The 19,809-nt window shown below is 38.8% G+C and overlaps 1 protein-coding gene across 1 annotated transcript in view; it reads left to right on the plus strand.

Annotated features, from left to right (window-relative positions):
• Positions 1–1,182: 1,182 nt before the first annotated feature.
• The window catches only part of FARSB (phenylalanyl-tRNA synthetase subunit beta), an 84,276-nt gene continuing 65,649 nt past the window's right edge, over positions 1,183–19,809 (plus strand). Inside the window, exons 1-7 of the mRNA XM_043992450.1 lie at positions 1,183–1,555; positions 4,232–4,287; positions 8,866–9,020; positions 10,419–10,491; positions 11,061–11,176; positions 14,904–15,054; positions 19,576–19,684. Coding sequence (XP_043848385.1) covers positions 1,498–1,555; positions 4,232–4,287; positions 8,866–9,020; positions 10,419–10,491; positions 11,061–11,176; positions 14,904–15,054; positions 19,576–19,684 — 718 coding nt within the window. The 5' untranslated portion in view covers positions 1,183–1,497. The remainder of the gene's footprint in view (positions 1,556–4,231; positions 4,288–8,865; positions 9,021–10,418; positions 10,492–11,060; positions 11,177–14,903; positions 15,055–19,575; positions 19,685–19,809) is intronic.

Raw genomic sequence — 19,809 nt, forward strand, 5'->3', positions numbered from 1 at the left:
AGGATATCCAGGATGTAAGGAGTCACAGTGCTAAGGTGTACTAGGGGAATAAGGGTGGGAAGATAGATTGGGAACATTGATAAGAAGGTGTCACAAGGGACAGGAAGTGCAGAAATCTTGCCCTGATAGATGGAAAAACTTCAAGGAAATAATCTTTACCGTTTTCCCCCATTTGATCCAATTATAACAAAAACTCACTTTTGGGGGGGGGGGGAATGGGGCAATGCGGGTTAAGTGACTTGCCCAGGGTCACACAGCTAGTTTGAACTCAGGTCCTCCTGAATCCACTGCGCCACCTAGCTGCCCCCAAAACTCACATTTGCATGACGATTTAAAGTACTTTCTGTACAACAGTCCTGCAAAGTAGATAGTTGTATTATCATCCTGTTATTGTTATCATCTCCATTCAATAGAATATAAGCTCCTTGAGGGCAGCATTTTTAAACTTCTTTTAATTTTCTTTTTATAGACTAGTGAAGTCAGAAAAACCTGAGTTCAAATCCTCACTACTTGTCTGATCCCTGGGAAATCATTTACCCTTTAGACAACTCTCTAAGGCTCATGTACTATGTCATGGATGGGCTGTAATCTATAAGTGGAGGGAGTTACCCACGCTCAACAACATAGATAATTTGGGAATCTCCTTTGCTATTTGAAGGTACGGATTGTTTCCTTCTTTGCACTTGTGTCCTCAGTGCGTAGCCCAGTGCCTGGTACAGTAGGCATTGTTGGTTGATTTATTGATGAATTCATGTTTGTTGAACCGGAATCCCCATCTCATGGCTTTGTAGTTGAATCACAGAACCTAGGTTTCCGGACTCCCGGGTGGTGCCCGGTCTAGGGTAACCAACTGCCCTTGGACATGGCTTTGACATGACAAGATGTCACTGGATATTGACAACCCTTTTCCCCAGCAGATAGCACACCTTTCCCTCTACCTCAGTTTGTTCTACTGATTTTACCCGAAATACCCTCCCTCCACTATCCTTAGCCCCGCCTCCCCATCCCACTCGGGTATGCGCTCCAGTCCCTCTAAGCCCGGTTCACCAGGCCCCCGCTGCACCCTTCTGGTCCTGCCTACAGATTCCTCTTTCAGGCACCGCCCATTCTAACCCCTTTGCTCCGCTTCCCACTCTGTCCCTCCCCTCCTGAGCCCCGCCCTCATCCTGCTTCTGGTCCTTCACTCGGGGCTGATGAAATCGACCTGAAATCTGGACTGTCTACAATACTGCCTGTTCCGCAGCGCGTCAGAACCTCGCCTCCTCTTCCTTTTGTCTACTTTCCCTCCTGGACTCTTTTCCCCAGATATCAAAGTCTACTGATACCGTGAGTTTCCGCTCTCAGGGTGCCTGAAGGACCAAAACAGAGCGGGAGGAACGAGAACGGATCAGGAGCTACCGCAAATGACTCCATCCCGAGGGGCGGAGTCTTTGCTCTCAGGACCGCGGAACCGGGCGTGAAGGCCGACCACGCAGGCGCAGTGTGCCGGGAGGAGCCATGCCGACTGTCAGTGTGAAGCGGGATCTGCTCTTTCGAGCCTTGGGCCGGACCTACAGTGAGTGCGAACCCCACGGCCCGGTCGGGTCTGAGATACTATGAGCCGCCATCTTATGGCTGCAGCCGGGGTGGCCACCCTGGGGGGAAGGTTTCCTCATTCCTCGCCCCCTCCCCAGGATGGGGAACGGAATAAGCCGTGGCCTTGACCGGCCCCGGGGGGCGGGGGTCACGTCTCTATACTTTTCCCCCTGCATTCTCCTAAAAGTTCTCTCTGGAAGATGTAGTGAGGGCCCTGGGGGGGGGGGGGGACGGGGGGATGGAGTGATAGCAAGGCCCTGTCGGGCCTGTCCACCCATTCCCCTTTATTCTGGTCACTCATGGCCGTCCTGTCGAATGCCCGATGAGGACCTGCTGCCCATTGCTCTCTGTGCCCCCCCTCCCCTTTTGAGTTACACGCGTGGTTCCATAATTCACGTGTTCAAATGGATCTGCATCGCGGGCTCTCTAGTGATGGGCAATTTGGGATCCTTGAAAACCCTTGCAACTTCCTCCGTGCTCCAGGACAATTCAGGGCCCAGATCATTATCCCACTATAGTCTTTTCTTTCTTTCTTTCTTTCTTTCTTTCTTTCTTTCTTTCTTTCTTTCTTTCTTTCTTTCTTTCTCTCTTTCTCTCTTTCTTTCTGTCTCTCTCTTTCTTTCTTTCTCTCTTTCTTTCTGTCTCTCTCTTTCTTCTTTCTCTCTTTCTCTCTCTCTCTCTCTCTCTCTCCCTCCTCCCCCCTCTCCCTCCCTTCCTTCCTCCCTTCCTTCCTTCCGGCAGTTGGGGTTAAGTGACTTACCCAGGGTCACACAGCTAGTGTCAAGTTTCTGAGGTCGCATTTGAACTCAGGTCTTCCTGAATTCAGGGCGGGTGCTTTATCCAATGCGCCGCCTAGCTGCCCCCTCTATAATCTTGAGAGATCCATTTGATGTTACCCATTCTGCATGTTATTATTTTTCATCTGCCTTGGGTTTTGTTGGCAGGATGATGTGGTGGAGGGAGTTTTACAGGCTTTAAAAAAAAATTGTTTCAAAGCCTAATGCTGTGAGGGCACCGTTATCTGTAATTTGGAGTGTTTGGAGAGTCTCACCTGGAAATCGTTTTTTTGTTCTTGTTTGGAGCTAATGCCAGTCGCCTTCCTTAACAAGTGATGAATATCTCTGGCTAACCACTTACTTGAAATGCCTCCCCTGACTTCAGTACTCAATGAATTGTTGAACAATGGACTTGTGGTTATTAAGGTTTTAATAATAATTGTTATAATAGCAGCACTGTGATGGTCTCGGAGTGGGTTGAAATATTATTTGATTTTTATCCTCCAAACAACTCTATGAGGACGGACACTTATGATCGTTCTCATTTTCCAGATGAGGAAACCGAGATTAAGGGGCTTACCTAGGGTCACACAGACCAAATTTGAATTTAATAGTCTTCTTGTCTCTAAGCCCAGTGGCCTATCACTACCTATTATTTGTGATAGGTATCTTGTCTGAAAGTTTTTAAGCTTATATTTTGCTCCACTGGCAAATACTTTCTTGAAGTCATTGAAGTCATGTTTTCTGTTTTTGTCACCTCTCAGTCAGATATGTTATCAGAAGATGTGTTCTGCTGTAGAAAGAACCCCCCCCCCCAAAAAAAAAAATCTTCCTTTCCTTCTCTTGCTTTCATGGAGGATGTGTCCCCTGCCCATTTTCATGAGGATTTATAGAAATGAGAAATCTGGCATATGGCTTAGTTGTTGCCACTATCTTCTCAGACATCTTTTTTTCCCCTAAAACACTTTCCATGATATTTTCGATTGGGGGGGCATAATTTTTCTTCAGAATTTCTTGAGAATCAGCCCTTTATACTTTTAAAATTGGAGTGCTTCAAGCACACATGTACATCAGGTACACAGACTAGTTAAATTCAAATGCGGTGGTCCCACTATTTTTGTTTGTATAAAGAGGTTACTATAAAAAGTTCTGGCAAAGGTTTTCCATTTTGTTGCTTCTGGTTTCCTCTGCATGTGTCTTGTGATGACCTGGTTTAGCTGGCTCTCGTGTTAAGCTTTCTTCTGCAGGCTTTGAGAAAGCAGTGTGGTACAGGGGAAAGAGCACTGTATTTAGAATTTCAGAACCTGGATTCAAATCCTGCCTTTTAATGCTTATTGCCTGTGTGACCTGGCCAAGTCATGGAAATTCTCTGAACTTGAGTTTCCTTATCTAAAATGAAATGTTTGGGTTAAATGTTTCCTCTAAGGTCCCTTCTAGTTCTAAATCAATTATCTTAGGATCTTTTTCTCCTCAGTTGTGTTTGCCTATTTCATGAGACATTGCTTATTTATATTGATTAAACATCCAGAGGAAATAATAAGTCAATGGTATTGCTTTTATCCATTTCCCATTTTGGGGAGAGGATTTTTATAGGACTGGTTGAAGCTGCTATAATCCTAAATAATGTTGCTCTTCTAGCTTTGTCCTTTGCTTTGATTTGTGTTTTACATTTTGACTTTTGCTCTTAGCTGATGGTTGGACTACATTACAGAATGCTGATTTTGAGGTGATTACTTCACCTCCCTGTTAAAAATGAAGTCATTTGCTGTTTGCTATGTCCACCTTTCAGTTCTTTTATTCAAAAGAGTGTTTATGATATGCAAGTGTAAGACTTATGCATTTGGACTTATAAGCCTTTAACAATTTTTTTTCCCTTTTAGCTGATGAAGAGTTTGATGAACTGTGCTTTGAATTTGGTTTGGAGCTTGATGAAATCGTATGTATTAGGAATGTTTTATCTTCTATTTTGTTTCCTTAAAAAAACAGTTATTTTTAGGGGTATAATGTACTTCATCTTTATCACCTTGAGTTTAGATTATAGATTTACCACCGTGACCCATTCAGATGATATATGTGTTCTAAGTAATGGGTCTTAATAATTTTTTGTCTCTCTTTTTCTGTCATTGTCGTTAACTAAGATAACTCAAATATTAAATATTTTAATCCATATATGCATTTGTTTCTTTGTAAAATCATTGTAAGAGCTTTGGATGTGTAATTTATGAATTTTTTTATGTTCTTTTGACAATGTGATGACAATAACAATAATATGCCTTCAATGTGGCATATCTGTCTAATATGTTAATGTTAGTAACAATATTATGATTATATAACAGACAGCATGATGTAATAGAAAGAGGGCTGGATTGGAAGGGAGATACCTTGACACCGTCTCTGTGACCTTGGGCAAGTTCCTTGACCTCAGTGAACCTCAGTTGTCTCCTCTATAAAATGAAGAGAATATTCATAGAAATTGTCTAACAGTTGTAAGAATCAAATGAGAAAAAAGAAAAGATATGTATGAGAATATATATATATGTGAGAAAACATCTATATGTTGTTATAATTATTTTACCTGCTCACAGTTTTAAAAGCATTACGTAATTTTTTAACACTGAGATAGCTAGTAAAGTCAAGAAGCATTGGTGATACAAAGAAAGGTAAAAACATAGTCCCTACCTTCTAGGAGTTTCCATACTAATGGAGGAGATAACATGTAGCCAACTGGATATATACAAGGTATCTAGTGAGTAGACAGAGGGCCCCCAGAGAGGGAATAGCATCAGCCACTGGGGAAACGGAGTAGTGCAGTTTGAACTTATTCTTAAAGTTAGGAAAACTAAGAGGGAGAGTGGGAAAGCCTTTGAGTTATAGGGGACAGCTGGTGAGCTGGTGTAGTAGCGGAGATACTGCAAGAAGGCCAGTATTGCAGGAATATAGAGTGGTTTGTGGAGAATAAAGTATAAAAAGACCATAAATGGGGGGCAGCTAGGTGACAAATAAAAAGACCATAAATGGAGCAAGGGGCTGGGTGATGAAGAGCTTTAAATGCCAAACAGAATGTTGTCTTGGACTTTTCATGGAGCAAAATTGCTATCTGAAAATTTTGACACTGTCTTTGTTTTGTTTTTTGTTTTTTTGTTTTTGGTGAGGCAGTTGGGGTTAAGTAACTTGCCCAGGGTCACACAGCTAGTAAGTGTCAGGTGTCTGAGGCTGGATTTGAACTCAGGACCTCCGGAATCCAGGGCGGGTGCTCTATCCACTGTGCCATCTAGCTGCCTGACACTGTCTTTGAATACTAAGGATTAGTTATTCAACTTCATTCATGACTTTTTCAAAGTTCAAATACCCATCTTTCCCAGGGTGCCCTTTCTTTAAATCCCTTCTTTCATTTATATATGTCTTCATCTGCTTAGAAAATGGTTAAAATATTCCTTTATTTATTACTTAAGTAACTATTTTACTCCTTTGTTTTTTTCTCTATTCTTAGCATATCAGTCTGCATCTTTGTAATTGATTATGATAAACATTATGATAAATGCTTAAAGGAATAACAACATTCAATTCCCATAGGCTATTTCTATTATATGAATACAGTACTAAAAAACAACATATATACAACATATTTATGTACATCACACATGATGTCAATATGTTGTTTTCAAAGTTAGTCTGTGGCTGTAAGCAATTTGAGGTCCCTGGCCAAGAGCACTTTGCCTTGCTCTAGAATTGCCTTGAGTAACTTGCCCTGGTCAGTCTGGATGTGTCAGAGATGGGATTTGAACCCAGGTCTTCCTGGCTTGCTACCCACATGCGATAGTGCTGCTCTATTATCTAATAATAGAATCTAAATTCTTAACTGATTATTAAAATCTGGGGATCAAAAATCAACATTGATGAGGTTCTGAAAATTTTATATAGAATTCATCATGAGGGTACAAAGCATTGCATTATTTTGTGTTTATACTGTACCTCAGCCAGCAAGTTTCACCAATGGACACCCAAGGTTTCCAGCTAATTGAAAGTTAAAACTTTTTGTCAAAACCTTTTCTTTTAGTTGCTTTTTAAAATTTTAATAAACATTTTTATTTAAAGTTTTGAGTTCCAGGGGGCAGCTAGGTGGCAGAGTGGATAAAGCACTGACACTGGATTCAGGAGGACCTGAGTTCAAATCTGGCCTCAGACACTTGATACTTATTAGCTGTGTGACCCTGGGCAAGTCAATAAACCCTCCTTGCCCCGCCCCCCCACCCCCCCAAAAAAGTTTTGCCGTCCAAATTCTGATTTACCCTTCCTTCTTCCCCTTTCCCCTCCCTGAGGCAGTAAGCAATCAGATATAGGTTATACATGTGCAATTATGTAAAAAACATTACCATATTAGTCATTTTGTATAAGAAGACTTGAATAAAAGAAAAAAAAGAAAGTGAAAAATAGCATGCTTCAGTCTGTGTTCCATCAATATCAGTTCTTTCTTTGGAGGTGGATAGTATGTTTCATCATTAGTCCTTTGGGATTGTCTTGGGTCATTGTATTGCTGAGAATAGCTAAGTTCTTTATCAAGCAATATTGCTGTCACTGTGTACTAAGTTCTTCTGGTGGTTCTTCTCACTCCACTATACATCAATTCATATAAGTCTTTCCAGGCCTTTCTGAAATCATCCTGCTTGTCATTTCTTATAGCACAATAATATTCCATTGCCAATCATACCACAGCTTGTTTAGCCATTCCCCAATTGAAAGGCATTCCTTTGATTTCGAATTCTTAGCCACCACAAAAAGAGCTGCTAGAAATATCATTGTGCAAATAGGTCTTTTTCTCTTTTCTGGGATGTCTTTGGGATATAAACCTAGCAATGGCATTGCTGAATCAAAGGGTATGCACAGTTTTATACCCCTTTGGGCATAGTTCCAAATTGTTCTCCAGAATGGTTGAGTCAGTTTATAACTCCACCGGTAGTGGATTAGCGTCCCAGTTTTCCCACCTTCCCCTCCAACATCCATTTAGTTGCTTTTAATAACAGTTTTTCTTAAATGCAATACATGCTTCATTGCCTCAGTAAACAGAAAATATACTGAATATATAATTGAATGTTTTGTGATGATTTAGGCCCATCTATATAAACCTCTTCTGATGTACTGTATTGCAGTATCACTGTCAGTTATGAAGATGGAAGGGGCTTTTTGCCCCCTTGAAGGTTTCCTTCCCTTCTCTCTGTATTCTTCCAGTTAGTATTTCTTCTCTCTCTTGCCCCATGACCTGGGTTGTTTTAGGATGCTCCTTTCCTTCCTTTCACTGATTCTGCTTCTAGCTTCAAGCTCAAAGCTTGTAAATCACCTCCATATTTTCAGTCTGCTATTTTCCACATTCTCTTTTTGTTTTGTTTCTTAAATCTCCCATGCCCTTGCTGATTCTCACCTTGATGTCCACACCTGTCTTGGTTTTTTTTATAGTCATTGTTGGGCAGTGAAAATATTTTGATCTGGTCAATAATTTGAATCACGCCTTATGTAATTTTTGCCGTAATGATGGTTCTTGGTTATTTTTATTGACACTCATCTTTGAAGACTTTTTAAGAGATTTGTGGCTATTTTGGTTTGTTGAGTTGCTGGATGCCACAATATCTCTCGAATCTCTCCATTCTTCTAGTCCTCTACCACTATCCAAAAGTAAGACCTCATAGATACCAATCTATATTATAATAACCCCTACCAGATCTTCCCACTTCTACTTAGTCCTTTTATTGCATCCTTCATATTGCCTCTGCACTAATATTTTCCATGCATAGTTCTAGTTATAGCACTCATGTGTGATACCTTCGCTGGCCCTTTTTTTTTTAATATGAGTACATCTCAGATTTCTTTGCCCATCATTCAAAATCATCCATGGTCTGGCTAGTACTCTATGATCCCAGCCTTATTTCATATTACTATCCTTGGCATACTCGACACTTCAATGAAATTGAATTACTCACTCTCCAACAAACATTTCCTGCATTTTTCTGCCTCCAAATCTGTTATCTATACCTGGAATGCCCTCTTTCCTGCTTTATATTTGTTGAATTCCTTACCATACTTTAAAAGTCCAGTTTGAAAAAAAGCCTTCCTAATCCACTCAATGGGTGATGGACCCCACGTAGTACCTGGAATGGCATTTTGTTCACACACAGGGTATTTATGTATGTACTATAATTGTCTGTGTAGTTGTCTAGTGTAGTCTACTGTGCTGTAAGCTCCAGGAGACAGAGATCATTTTTTACTTAAACTTTGTGTTCCCCCAGGACCTACCTAGATAATTGTGCACAACATGTTTGTTGAAGTAAATTTGTTGACTCGGATAAGGGAGTGTGTATATGTGGATTTAGCTGGTAATACTCTTTAATATTTCAGTGCCCATGAAGTGTTTGGTGTTTGGGTATAACTCCTATTCTGTGGGCCTTGTAGTGCTTTATAAAAAAATCTTAGATTTATTCAGTTGCATTATGATAGATGCAGTTTTTGTGTTGTGTGCTTTTAGACTTCTGAAAAGGAAATTATAAGTAAAGAACAAGGAGATGAAAGGGCAGAGGGTGCCTCCGATATCATTCTCTACAAAATTGATGTCCCTGCTAACAGATATGATCTCCTTTGTCTGGAAGGATTGGTTCGAGGGCTTCAGGTTTTTAAGGAGAGGTAAGTAACATTTTTATCATTAAATGTTCTAAAATGTTCTGCCATCTCTGTTGGTGGATGTTATGTTGCTTTGTCATTACTAGCTACTGAATTTATGCTTTAGGAAAATCATGTGGAAATTTTAGAATTTAAGTGTTTTGTATTTTCAGAAGCTTTTGGTAAGTGGAATTTAGATTAATATACATACATATTCTCTATGTAGTAAACACTGGTCTCGTAGTCTTTTGAAAATTTGTCCTACTGATGTCATAAGTGTTTTGAGTGTCATTTTAAATGATTATGGTTATTGAAGATAGTTTAAAAACACATTTTTCCCTAAAAAGTACATGTTATTTACATTAACAATCCAAATGAAACATTTCTTTTTAAGGAAAATATTCTAGCTTGGGGATTTTTGTATTTAATACATGAGGGAGAGCACTATTTCTTATGAAGATATTTATATTCCTTGCACATTTTTTTATATTACGTAAATATATCTTTTTCATTCATGATATTCTCCTAGACCCTGTCTTAGGTCCTTGATCTCATCTGATCTCATGGATTCAATTATTATCTTAATGTAGATGATGGCCTTAGCTTCCTTCAAGTCTCACCTTAGGTACTGTCTCCTATTCAAAGCCTTTCCTGATCTGTCCACTTGACAGTGTTCTCTCTTATCAAATTAGCTTATATTTACCTGTCTACATATATGGAATCTCCAGTAGGCTATAGGGTCTTTAAAGACAAAGACTTTTTTGGTTGTTGTCTTCTGTCCCTAGTTTATTATTACAATACTGCAGGAAGACATGCCTTTGGGCAGATATTCCCAGACTCGGTTGATAGGGACCAGTTTTAGAAGATGGAGAAACTAAGACACAGAGAAATGAAGTGATTTGACAAAGTCACATAGTTTTCCCAGGTGAGAACAAGACCACACTAGATTCTAAAACTACTCCCCATTGTCCTTTCTTTGGTAGGGAATGGCCCGATAAAAAATAAGATAGGTTTTGCCTGTAACCTAGCTTAGTAATAAAAAATAGAATTTGGGAATATTTTATAGGATATTTAGATTATATATACAACCATACTATACTCTGCTCTAATGTAGCCTAGCTTAGTAATAAAAAACATATATACATCTATCATATGTAATTAAAACAATGTGACATATTATGTTTACCTTACATATTATATTATTTATATTTAGAGTTTATAATTAAGAGAATAAGTAAAAGTGGTAAAGTGATCAGCTAAGGAAATTTAGAAATGGAGCTTTATAGCTGATATTTACAGTTTTCATATTCACATCTAAAGTTACTTTCAATTCTAAAGTATTTCTATATATAGTATGATATATTCTTATGTACTGACGTGTTTGGATCTATTGTAAATGAATTTGCTTCCATTTTATTTTAGGATAAAAGCTCCAAGATACAAACGGATAAAACCTAATAATGGACAGATCCAGAGGTTGATTATCACCGAAGAGGTATTGAGGCTTGCTTCTTGTTTCTCTGTTTATCAAGTACCTTTCTTTCATGTTTGATATGCCAGGTGGAAAGAAGAGAGAAATAAAAACCTCCCTTTCTTATTCTATAAGATGTGTATGTTTATAAATTATTCAGTATAATTTAAATGCATAAAGTTAACATATTGCTATACCCACACACAAAATGTAAATGATGAGCCCTTCCTTCAAAGTTGAATTTCAAAATACAGTATTTCAGAAAGAAGTTTGAGCAACAGTGCCCCAAACATGAACCATACATAAAACTGAAAAGAACTGAAACATGAGTGTTTTCTATTAACATTGTTGTTTTTCTAAAACCATTAACTATTGGCAAAATGCCTTCTTTTTCCAAATCTTCAGTGATGAAAATACTTGTATTTTTGATTTAGAAAAGGTTATTTTATTTCATTGTCATTTAGTGGATATTAAGTACTTGATTTGATTGAAATGTGTATTTATAAAGCTTAAGAATACAATAGTCAGGCCTCTAATATGAATTTCTACTACAAAAATTTTTGTATTACCTCTTCTGATTTCATAAATTTCAGACTGCCCAAGTCCGTCCTTATGCTGTAGCAGCAGTTCTTCGAAACATAAAATTTTCCAGAGCTCGCTATGACAGCTTCATTGAACTTCAGGAGAAATTACATCAGAACATCTGCAGGTTTGTTTTCAAAAGCAAACTTTAGCATAGATGGTAATGATTATTTCAGTGCTCTAAGGATTTGTAATTTTTTTTTTGTCTTGGTTCTTGCTCCACAGATGCAAATTTCAATCTCTCCTTCCCTTTGTTGCTATCCTTTTGATTTGTTGGGGCTGAAAGAATTCCCCCATTTAGTGGTCAGCCTTCTGCTAATGAACCTCTTCCAATTTAGATGGGACAGGCATTGGATTACATAAATACAGGTGATTGCCAGGCATTATCCTTCCAGTTTTGTCAGATCTGCTACAGCTAATTTGTGCTTTGCTGGCAGAATTTTTGAGAAGCAGCCTTATCTAGGGGCTTTAAGTTGTCTTGTATCCAGTAAGGACAAATACTGTTATGTATGGCATAGGCGTGAAGAAATTAAGAATGGTCTCTTTGAACATTGGAGATTGCCATTTTAAAATTCTATTACAAACTACCAACATCTGATATTTAGAATTTGTTTGTGTTTGAGTCATTTTAGGATTGAGATATAGCAAAGGACATTTAAAAAACCTTAAGTTAATTTCTTTTTATTTATAAAAAGCCACAAATTCCCTTAAATCCAATATCTATAACAATATTAATTTATGCTATGTGCTTTCCAGGCTTATTATACGTTACTCTGCTTCCTATGTTCTATGCTCTGGCTAAATTTGCCGTATGCTCTTCCTTGCAGGTGGCACACATAGGCAGTAAAAGCCTGGAAACTTTTTATTGAATGATTTCACTTTTACTGGGTCGTTTTTAGGGGATATCACTGTTGTCCATAGGGGTACTCTTTTTTTTTTATAGGGTTACTCTTACTGTCATTCTCCCATAAGTTTTTCTGTCTTCAGCAAAATATCTTTTGTACCACCAAAGAATAATATAATTATAGCTTTTGTGTGGAATACAGTTTTGAAATTCCAGATAATAGGCAGTTACTCTACATAAAAATCGAAGTTTTTTATTAATTTACCAGAATGCTGGTTAGGACAAACAGTGAGAACTTTAAGTTAATTTTAAAGCATAAAAAGGAATGTGATCTCATAAACACACACACACACACACACACACACACACACACACACACACACCACACATAACTTTGTAAAGGCTAATCTTTGGCATGGTTCTGTTCTCTGATCATTTAATAATAGTAATAATAGCTGGCATTTATAGAGCACTTTTAGGTTTTGCAGAAGGCTTTACAAATTTTATCCTCACAAAAGCCTCAGGAGGTTAGGTACTATTATGATCCCCTTTTTGTAATTCAGCAAACTGAGGCAGGCACCGATGAAGTATTTGCCCAAGGTCACACATCTAGTAAGTGTCTGAGCGTGGATCTGGACTCAGATCTTCCTAACTCCAGGCCTAGTATGCTGTCTACTCTGCCACCGCTGTCCTCATTTATGAAGCATTCCTGGTAGAAACATTCAATTAATCAATCAAAAAGCATTTATTAAGTGCATATTTATGTTGTAGACACTGGTATTTAAGGATAAAAACAAAACAGTCTGTGCTCGCGGAGCTTATATTTACATGTATACTTACTCATTTCTATATACATTTAATACATAAATTTCTCTGTATATATTTAGACACATATCTACAGATACACATTTACTATACACACATATTTAAAATCAATACGAGGTGATTCAGGAAGGAAGGGCACTAGAGATTCTCTGGAGGCAGAGATGGGGAGGAAGCACCCTCCACATTTGGGGGATGACCAGGGTGGAGCCATAAAGCTGGGACAGTGAGGTTGGAAAGGTGGGTTGGAGCTAGGTTGTGATGGGATTTTAAAGCTGAACAGAGGAGTGTATAGTTAATCCTAGAGGCAATAGGGAGCCACTGGTGTTTATTAAGCAGGGCACTCATGGTTGGATCTATACTTAAAGAAAGTCATTTCAGGGGCAGCTAGGTGGTGCAGTGGATAGCGCACTGGCCCTGGAATCAGGAGGACCTGAGTTCAAATCAGGCCTCAGACCCTTGAAACTTACTAGCTGTGTGACCCTGAGCAAGTCACTTAACCCCAATTGCCTCACCAAAAACAAAACAAAAAAACAAAGAAAGAAAGAAAGAAAGTCATTTCAGCAGCTACTCAGAAAACAGATTGGAGTTGGGAAATGACTTAAAACAGGGAGACCAGTTAGGAGGCCATTGCAGTAGATGAGGGGAGAAGTGATTTGGGCCTGAACTGAGGTGGTGACTATGAATAATAATGAGCCATAAGTGAAAAATGGAGTGCATTTAGAAAGGGCAAGATTTGGCAACTGAGTGGGTATGTGGGGTGGGGGATGGAAAAAGGCAAGGATAATACCAAGGTTACAACTTAGGAGACTAGAAGGATGGGGGTACTCTCCCCGCTTTCAGACTTCCATATTATTGCTGAGGGTGCCACCATCTTCCCAGCTCTCCAGGCTCACAGTCTAGGTGTTACCCTCAACTCCTCACTCTCACCTACCACATCCAGAATATGGCCAAATCCCATCGATTCTACCTTGTACTGTTTCTTTGTTCTCCTCCTTCTCTTCTCTGCCACTGCCACCCCCTTGCTGCAGGCCCATCATCACCTCATACCTGGTTTCTCTCCCTCCAGTCCATCCCCACTCGACTGTCAGGTTAGTCTCCCTAAAGCACATTTCTTTCTCCCTTTCACCCCCAGGATCAAATACAAAATCTGTTATTTAATATTCAGAGCTCTTCATGGCCTGGCCCAGCCCACCTCTCCAGTCTTGTTTCACCTTACACAATTTCCCAAAAGCCCCTCCACATGCTCTTCCACCCACTGACTGGCTGCCTTGTTCCAGGTACAAGACACTCCTTCACTCAGCTCTAGGCATTCTCTCTGCTGTCCACCGTGCCTGGAACACACTCCCCTTCCTCGTCTCCACCTTCAGGCTCTCCTTGTTTTCAAGTCCTAACTGAATCTACAGGAAGCTTTCCCCAATCCCTCTCAATTCCAGTGTCTTTCCTCCATTAATTAATTCCTGTTTATCCCATATCTCCTGGTTGGTACATATTTTTTTATCTCCCCTATTAGGGTGTGACAGTAGGGGCTGCCTTGAGGACAAGGGCTGCCTTTTGCCTTTCTTTGCTTCCCTGCTCCTTGGTACAATCTCTGGCACATAGTATGTACTTAATAACTGCTTATTCGAGGCAGCTAGGTGGCGCAGTGGATGGAGCGCTGGCCCTGGAGTCGGGAGTACCTGAGTTTAAATCCAGCTTCAGACGCTTAACACTTATGAGCTGTGTGACCCTGGGCAAGTCACTTAACCCCAATTGCCTCACTAAAAAAAAATGCTAATTCACTGACTGACTGACTGACTGACCAGTAGGAGATAAGACACTCAAGTGCATGGAAGCAGGCAAATAGAATGTGTCATATTAATATTACATTTTAGAAGTCATAGTAGAAGAGAAAAGTACCACAATTACACAATGAAATAGGAAATCTGCGGAGATTGCCCTGGGGGCAGATCTGTTATTTGTGTCATTACATTTGGAAGCCATGAGGTTTTAGAATTAATGCTTTATTCCAGCGACTGAAAAGTATCAGGTTAATCCAGGGAATTGAGTCTGGTATTACCCTTTTTTACTTTCTGTATTTTCAGAATACTCTCTCATAAACTGTAACTTCATTAGAAATGCAATTACAGAATAACTCGAGTTAGAGAGGGGCCATCTCTAATCATTGTATTTAATTTATAAATTTTAGGAAAAGAGCCTTGGTCGCAATTGGTACTCATGATCTGGATACTATCTCAGGACCATTTACTTATACAGCTAAGCCTCCTTCGGATATTAAATTCAGGGCACTAAATCAGACAAAGGAGCACACGGCTTGTGAACTGATGGATTTATATAAGGTAAGTGTCATTTTTCTGACTATTCATGCCTCCACAAAAATCATTATGAAATCCTGACTAATGAGAGTAGGCTTCACTGAAAGTAATGAGATAAAGTGTTTTTCATTTCTTATGAAAAAACAAACAACCCCAACCCCTCATACCCAGAATGCACTCCCTTCTCATCACATGCCTACAATGTACTCCCTTCTCACTCCCCCCAAAACAACAACAACAACAACAACAACAATGCTACTACTTAATTTTGTTTTTGACACAACAGAATTTATAGGCAGGGAAGTGGTACTTTGGGTAGAGTGCTGGACCTGAAGTCAGGAAAACTTGAGTTCAAATCTAGCTTTAGACGCTAACAAGCTGAGTGACTTTGGGCAAGTCTCTTAACCTCTGTTTGCCTCAGTTTCCTCAACTGTAAGATGGGGATTATAATGGTACCTGCTTCCCAGTGTTTTTTTTTTTTTTTTTGGCCGGGGGGGGGGGGGGGTGTTGGTGAGGCAATTGGGGTTAAGTGACTTGCCCAGGGTCACATGGCTAGAAAGTGTTAAGTGTCCTCCTGAATCCAGGGCCAGTGCTCTATCCACTGCGCCACCTAGCTGCCCCTTCCCAGTGTTATTGTAAGAACCAAATGAGATAATATTTGTAAAGCACTTAACACAGTGCCTGGCACATAGTAAGCACAAACATTTAGCTTGCTTCCTGCCTTCCAACAATCACTCCTGCAAAATGCATTCCCTGAAGAAGTTAGTGTATTGATTGTCAACAGAAAGGAGGAATGAGGGGTGTCTCCTTTAACTTTGACATGATCCTAACGTGGGCCATTGTATTTGACCAGAGTTTTGTTGTTGCCTCTCCATGTTGACTTTGTAGTCATGGTGTATATTATTCTCTTGGCTTTGCTTTCTTCACTTTGAATCACTTCCTATGGGTCTTCTCATGTTTCTTGGAATTATTTATATTTGTAATTCCATATGACTGTATACTATGTCATATATTATGTATACCATATATTATAATTTGTTAAGCCATATTCACCTCATTTTTTCCAGCTTTTTGTTATCACAAATAGTGCTAGAAACATTTCTGTATCTTTGAGTCTTCTCTTGCTGTCATTATTAACCTCCTTGGCATATAGACAGTCAGTCAGCAAGCTTTTTTTAAGCACTTAATATGTGCCAGGTATTGTGCTAAATGTAATGTGGTAGGATCTGTCTTATGCTGTTCCATAATATTGTCCAGAATGATTGAACCAATTCACGTTTCTACCACAAGTGAATTAAGGTTTCTGAAATAATGAGTTGTCCCTTATTTTAACATCTTTGCTAGCCTGGTGACTATGAGGTCATACCTCAAGGTTGTTTTAGTTTATCTTTATTTGATTCTTAGTTGTTCTGAACATTTAAAAGATTGTTTATTTATTGAATTTATTTTGAAAAGTGTTAATTTCCTGTTTTCACTTATCTTTTTTAAAAAAACATGCTTTTTCCCTTCTAAATAATTGGTTTAAATAAAATCTGTTTTACTAGTCATCACTTATTTTTTAGCACAATTACTGTATTAATTGCTATTTAATCTTTATGGTCAGCCCAAAGTAAATTTATATTATAAAATTCAGATTTGGGGATGATAAATTTGGACAGGTACAGAAGCAGCTTTAGGTGGAACATACCAGTAGGAACACCCTCCTAATCATTTTATTAGTATCAGAGAGGTCAGCTTTGGATAGCAGTGGATAAGAATCTGTTTAGATAGACACAAAAGTTGTGATTTTTATTGTTAATCATACAGAAATTTATTTAGGATTTACTCTGTGCCGCATATTATAATAAATGCTTGGGATCCACAGAAAGGCAGAAACTAGCCACAACTCTTCATTTTGTTTTTTTGGAGACAAAATATTTTAAATTTTTGCTTAGTTTTCCTCTTTCACATTATTTTATGTGGCTCATTACTAACAGTCTAGCATATCTCACAATCCAGTAGTTATATAGTACCACAGTGTTCATAAGTAATGTTTTCAGTACTACCATAGCATTTTTATAGAAGCTTTGGGATTATTATCATTATCATTATTATTTTGCTTACTAAATCTTGATGACAGCTAATGAGACCCCTTCAATTTTTTTTTACTGAAAAGGCCAAGTGAAAAGTTTAGTAAACCGAAAAACTTTAGCTTGTGGCAGCAAACACAGTGGATCAGTCCCTACTTTTGTTGTTGTTTTTTGGGGGGGCAGCCCCTACTCTTGTTTGTTTGTTTTTGTGGGGCAATGAGGGTTAAGTGACTTGCACAGGGTCACACAGCTAGTATGTGTCAAGTGTCTGAGACCAGATTTCAACTGAGGTCCTCCTGAGTCCAGGGCCAGTGCTTTATTCACTGCGCCACCTAGCTGCCCCCGGCAGCCCCTACTCTTAAGGAAAGCGCATTCCCGTGCATTTTCACTTTGCTTCTTCATCTGTAAAATGAAGGATGTGAATTGGTCATTCCATTTCATTTGAGAAGAGCCTTCACCGGTTCATCATCTACATTCTTTGCCTCAAGTTTTAAGAGCATATATATTATTTCTTCTACCCCCCCCCAAAAAAAAAGATTTTTCAGTTTAATTAAAATTCCTTAATTATAACAAGTTAAATTTTTCAGATCAGTTTTTTTCTTGTGATCATTTCAAGAGTCTTACGTTCATGAAAAAAATAACATTTGACATTCATTGCACTGAACTTTTTTTTGTTCCTTAAACCCCTTGGTCTCTTCCCAATGCCAGTGCAAATCAGGACCTGCTGTGCCATTTAGATAGTTGTCAGTGACATTAAATGACTTGCCCCAGTAGGTATCAGAAGTGGGACTTGAACCTGCATCTTTCTGTCTCTGGGGCAGCCTCTATCCACCTTGTCCCAGTGTTTCTCATCATTTCATTTTCTATAAGAGGAAGTGTGGCTCTATACTTTAAAGTTGCTCAGTTTCACAAATAAAAAAGTCATCTTATGGACTACTGAGTCAGCTGCATCTAGCAGTGGACATAGTAGTTTGAAAAATTCTGAGTGATATAAGAAGGTTTATCTGGTAATTCTTTTAATGTTAATTGTGGCTGGTCAACACACTTGGTTAAAACACTGGGCAAATCAAAGCGCTATAAAACTGTATATACCCTTTGACCCAGTAATACCACTATAGGTCTTTTTCCCAAAGAGATCATAAAAAAGGGAAAAGGACCCACATGTACAAAAATATTTATAGCTGCTCTTTTTTTGGGGTGAGGCAATTGGGGTTAAGTGACTTGCCCAGGGTCACATAGCTAGTAAGTGTTAAGTGTCTGAGGCTGGATTTGAACTCAGGTCCTCTTGACTCCAGAGCCGGTGCTCTATCCACTGCACCACCTAGCTGCTCTTTTTGTGGTGTCAAGGAATTGGAAATTGAGGGGTTGCCCATCAATTGGGGAATGGCTAAAAAGTTGTGGTATATGAATGTAATGGAATACTATTGTACTGTAAGAAACGATGCATAGGTGGATTTCAGAGAAACCTGGAAGGCCTTACATGAACTGATGCTGAGTGAGATGAGCAAAACCAGGAGAACATTGTACACAGTATCATCAACATTGTGTGTTGATCAACTGTGATAGACTTGACTCTTCTCAGCAATACAATGGTCCAAGATAGTTCCAAAGGACTCATGATGGAAAATGCTCTCCAAATCCAGAAAAAAAAAAAGAACCGTGGAATCCAGATGCAGATCGAACCACGTTATTTCTGTTGTTTTTGTTGTTGTTTTTCTTTTTTGAGGTTTTTCCTTTTTGCTCTGATTCTACTTTCACAGCATGCCTAATGCAGAATTATGTCTAATGTGATTGTACGTATATAACCTATATCAGATTGTTTGCTGTCTTGGGGAGGGAGAAAAATTTGAAACTAGAAATCTTATAAAAACAAATGTTGAAAACTATCTCTACATGTAACTGGAAAATAATAAAATACTTTTATGGGGGGAAAAAAAGCAAAAACACTGGGCAAATGAGGTTAAGCTCTCAAGTTAAATCCTAGTTTTGATCATTTAGCATCATTCTCTTTTACAGCTGTAGAAGCTGAAGCCAGAAGCCTGAGCCCAGTCCTGGTTCTGCCAGGGAATAGTTCTCTGACCTTTGGCAAATTACTTCATCTCCCTGGTCTTGTTCCTCATCTGCAAAATAAAGGAACTGGGAGAGGTGATCTTGGCCTCTATTACCTCGGCAGCTAATTGAAAATTCATGTTTAAAATTATGAAAATGATCAGAAAAAAGAATGTTGCTGAATTAATGCAACTCTATTTTCCCTACTGGAAAAGCATTCTCAAAACTTCCTGATGGAGGAACTGTGTATAAAGAATATAACACATTTAGTTGAAGTTAAATAAAGATAAATTAGGACTTTCTATAATTTACAACTTTTATAATTGCTTTTCCCACTTCTCTCCAAGATTTGCAAATAACTAGACTTGTGAACTTCTTAAAATAATGTAAATAATAGACAAATGACATTGTGCCTTTATTTCTTCAGACTGACAACCACCTGAAACATTTCTTGCACATTATTGAAAATAAGCCCGTATACCCAGTTATCTATGACAGCAATGGTGTGGTCCTTTCAATGCCTCCAATCATCAATGGTGAGTTTATTCTACTTCTTTTTATTTTCTCCCCTAGCTTCTCATCAGTGTTAGCTGGTCATCTCCAACTTCCCCATTCCATTTCCAATGGAATTTTTAGTCACTTGGTTCCTTGGTGGCCCAAA

This window comes from Dromiciops gliroides, chromosome 3, assembly GCF_019393635.1.
Source record: "Dromiciops gliroides isolate mDroGli1 chromosome 3, mDroGli1.pri, whole genome shotgun sequence".
Lineage (NCBI taxonomy): Eukaryota > Metazoa > Chordata > Mammalia > Microbiotheria > Microbiotheriidae > Dromiciops > Dromiciops gliroides.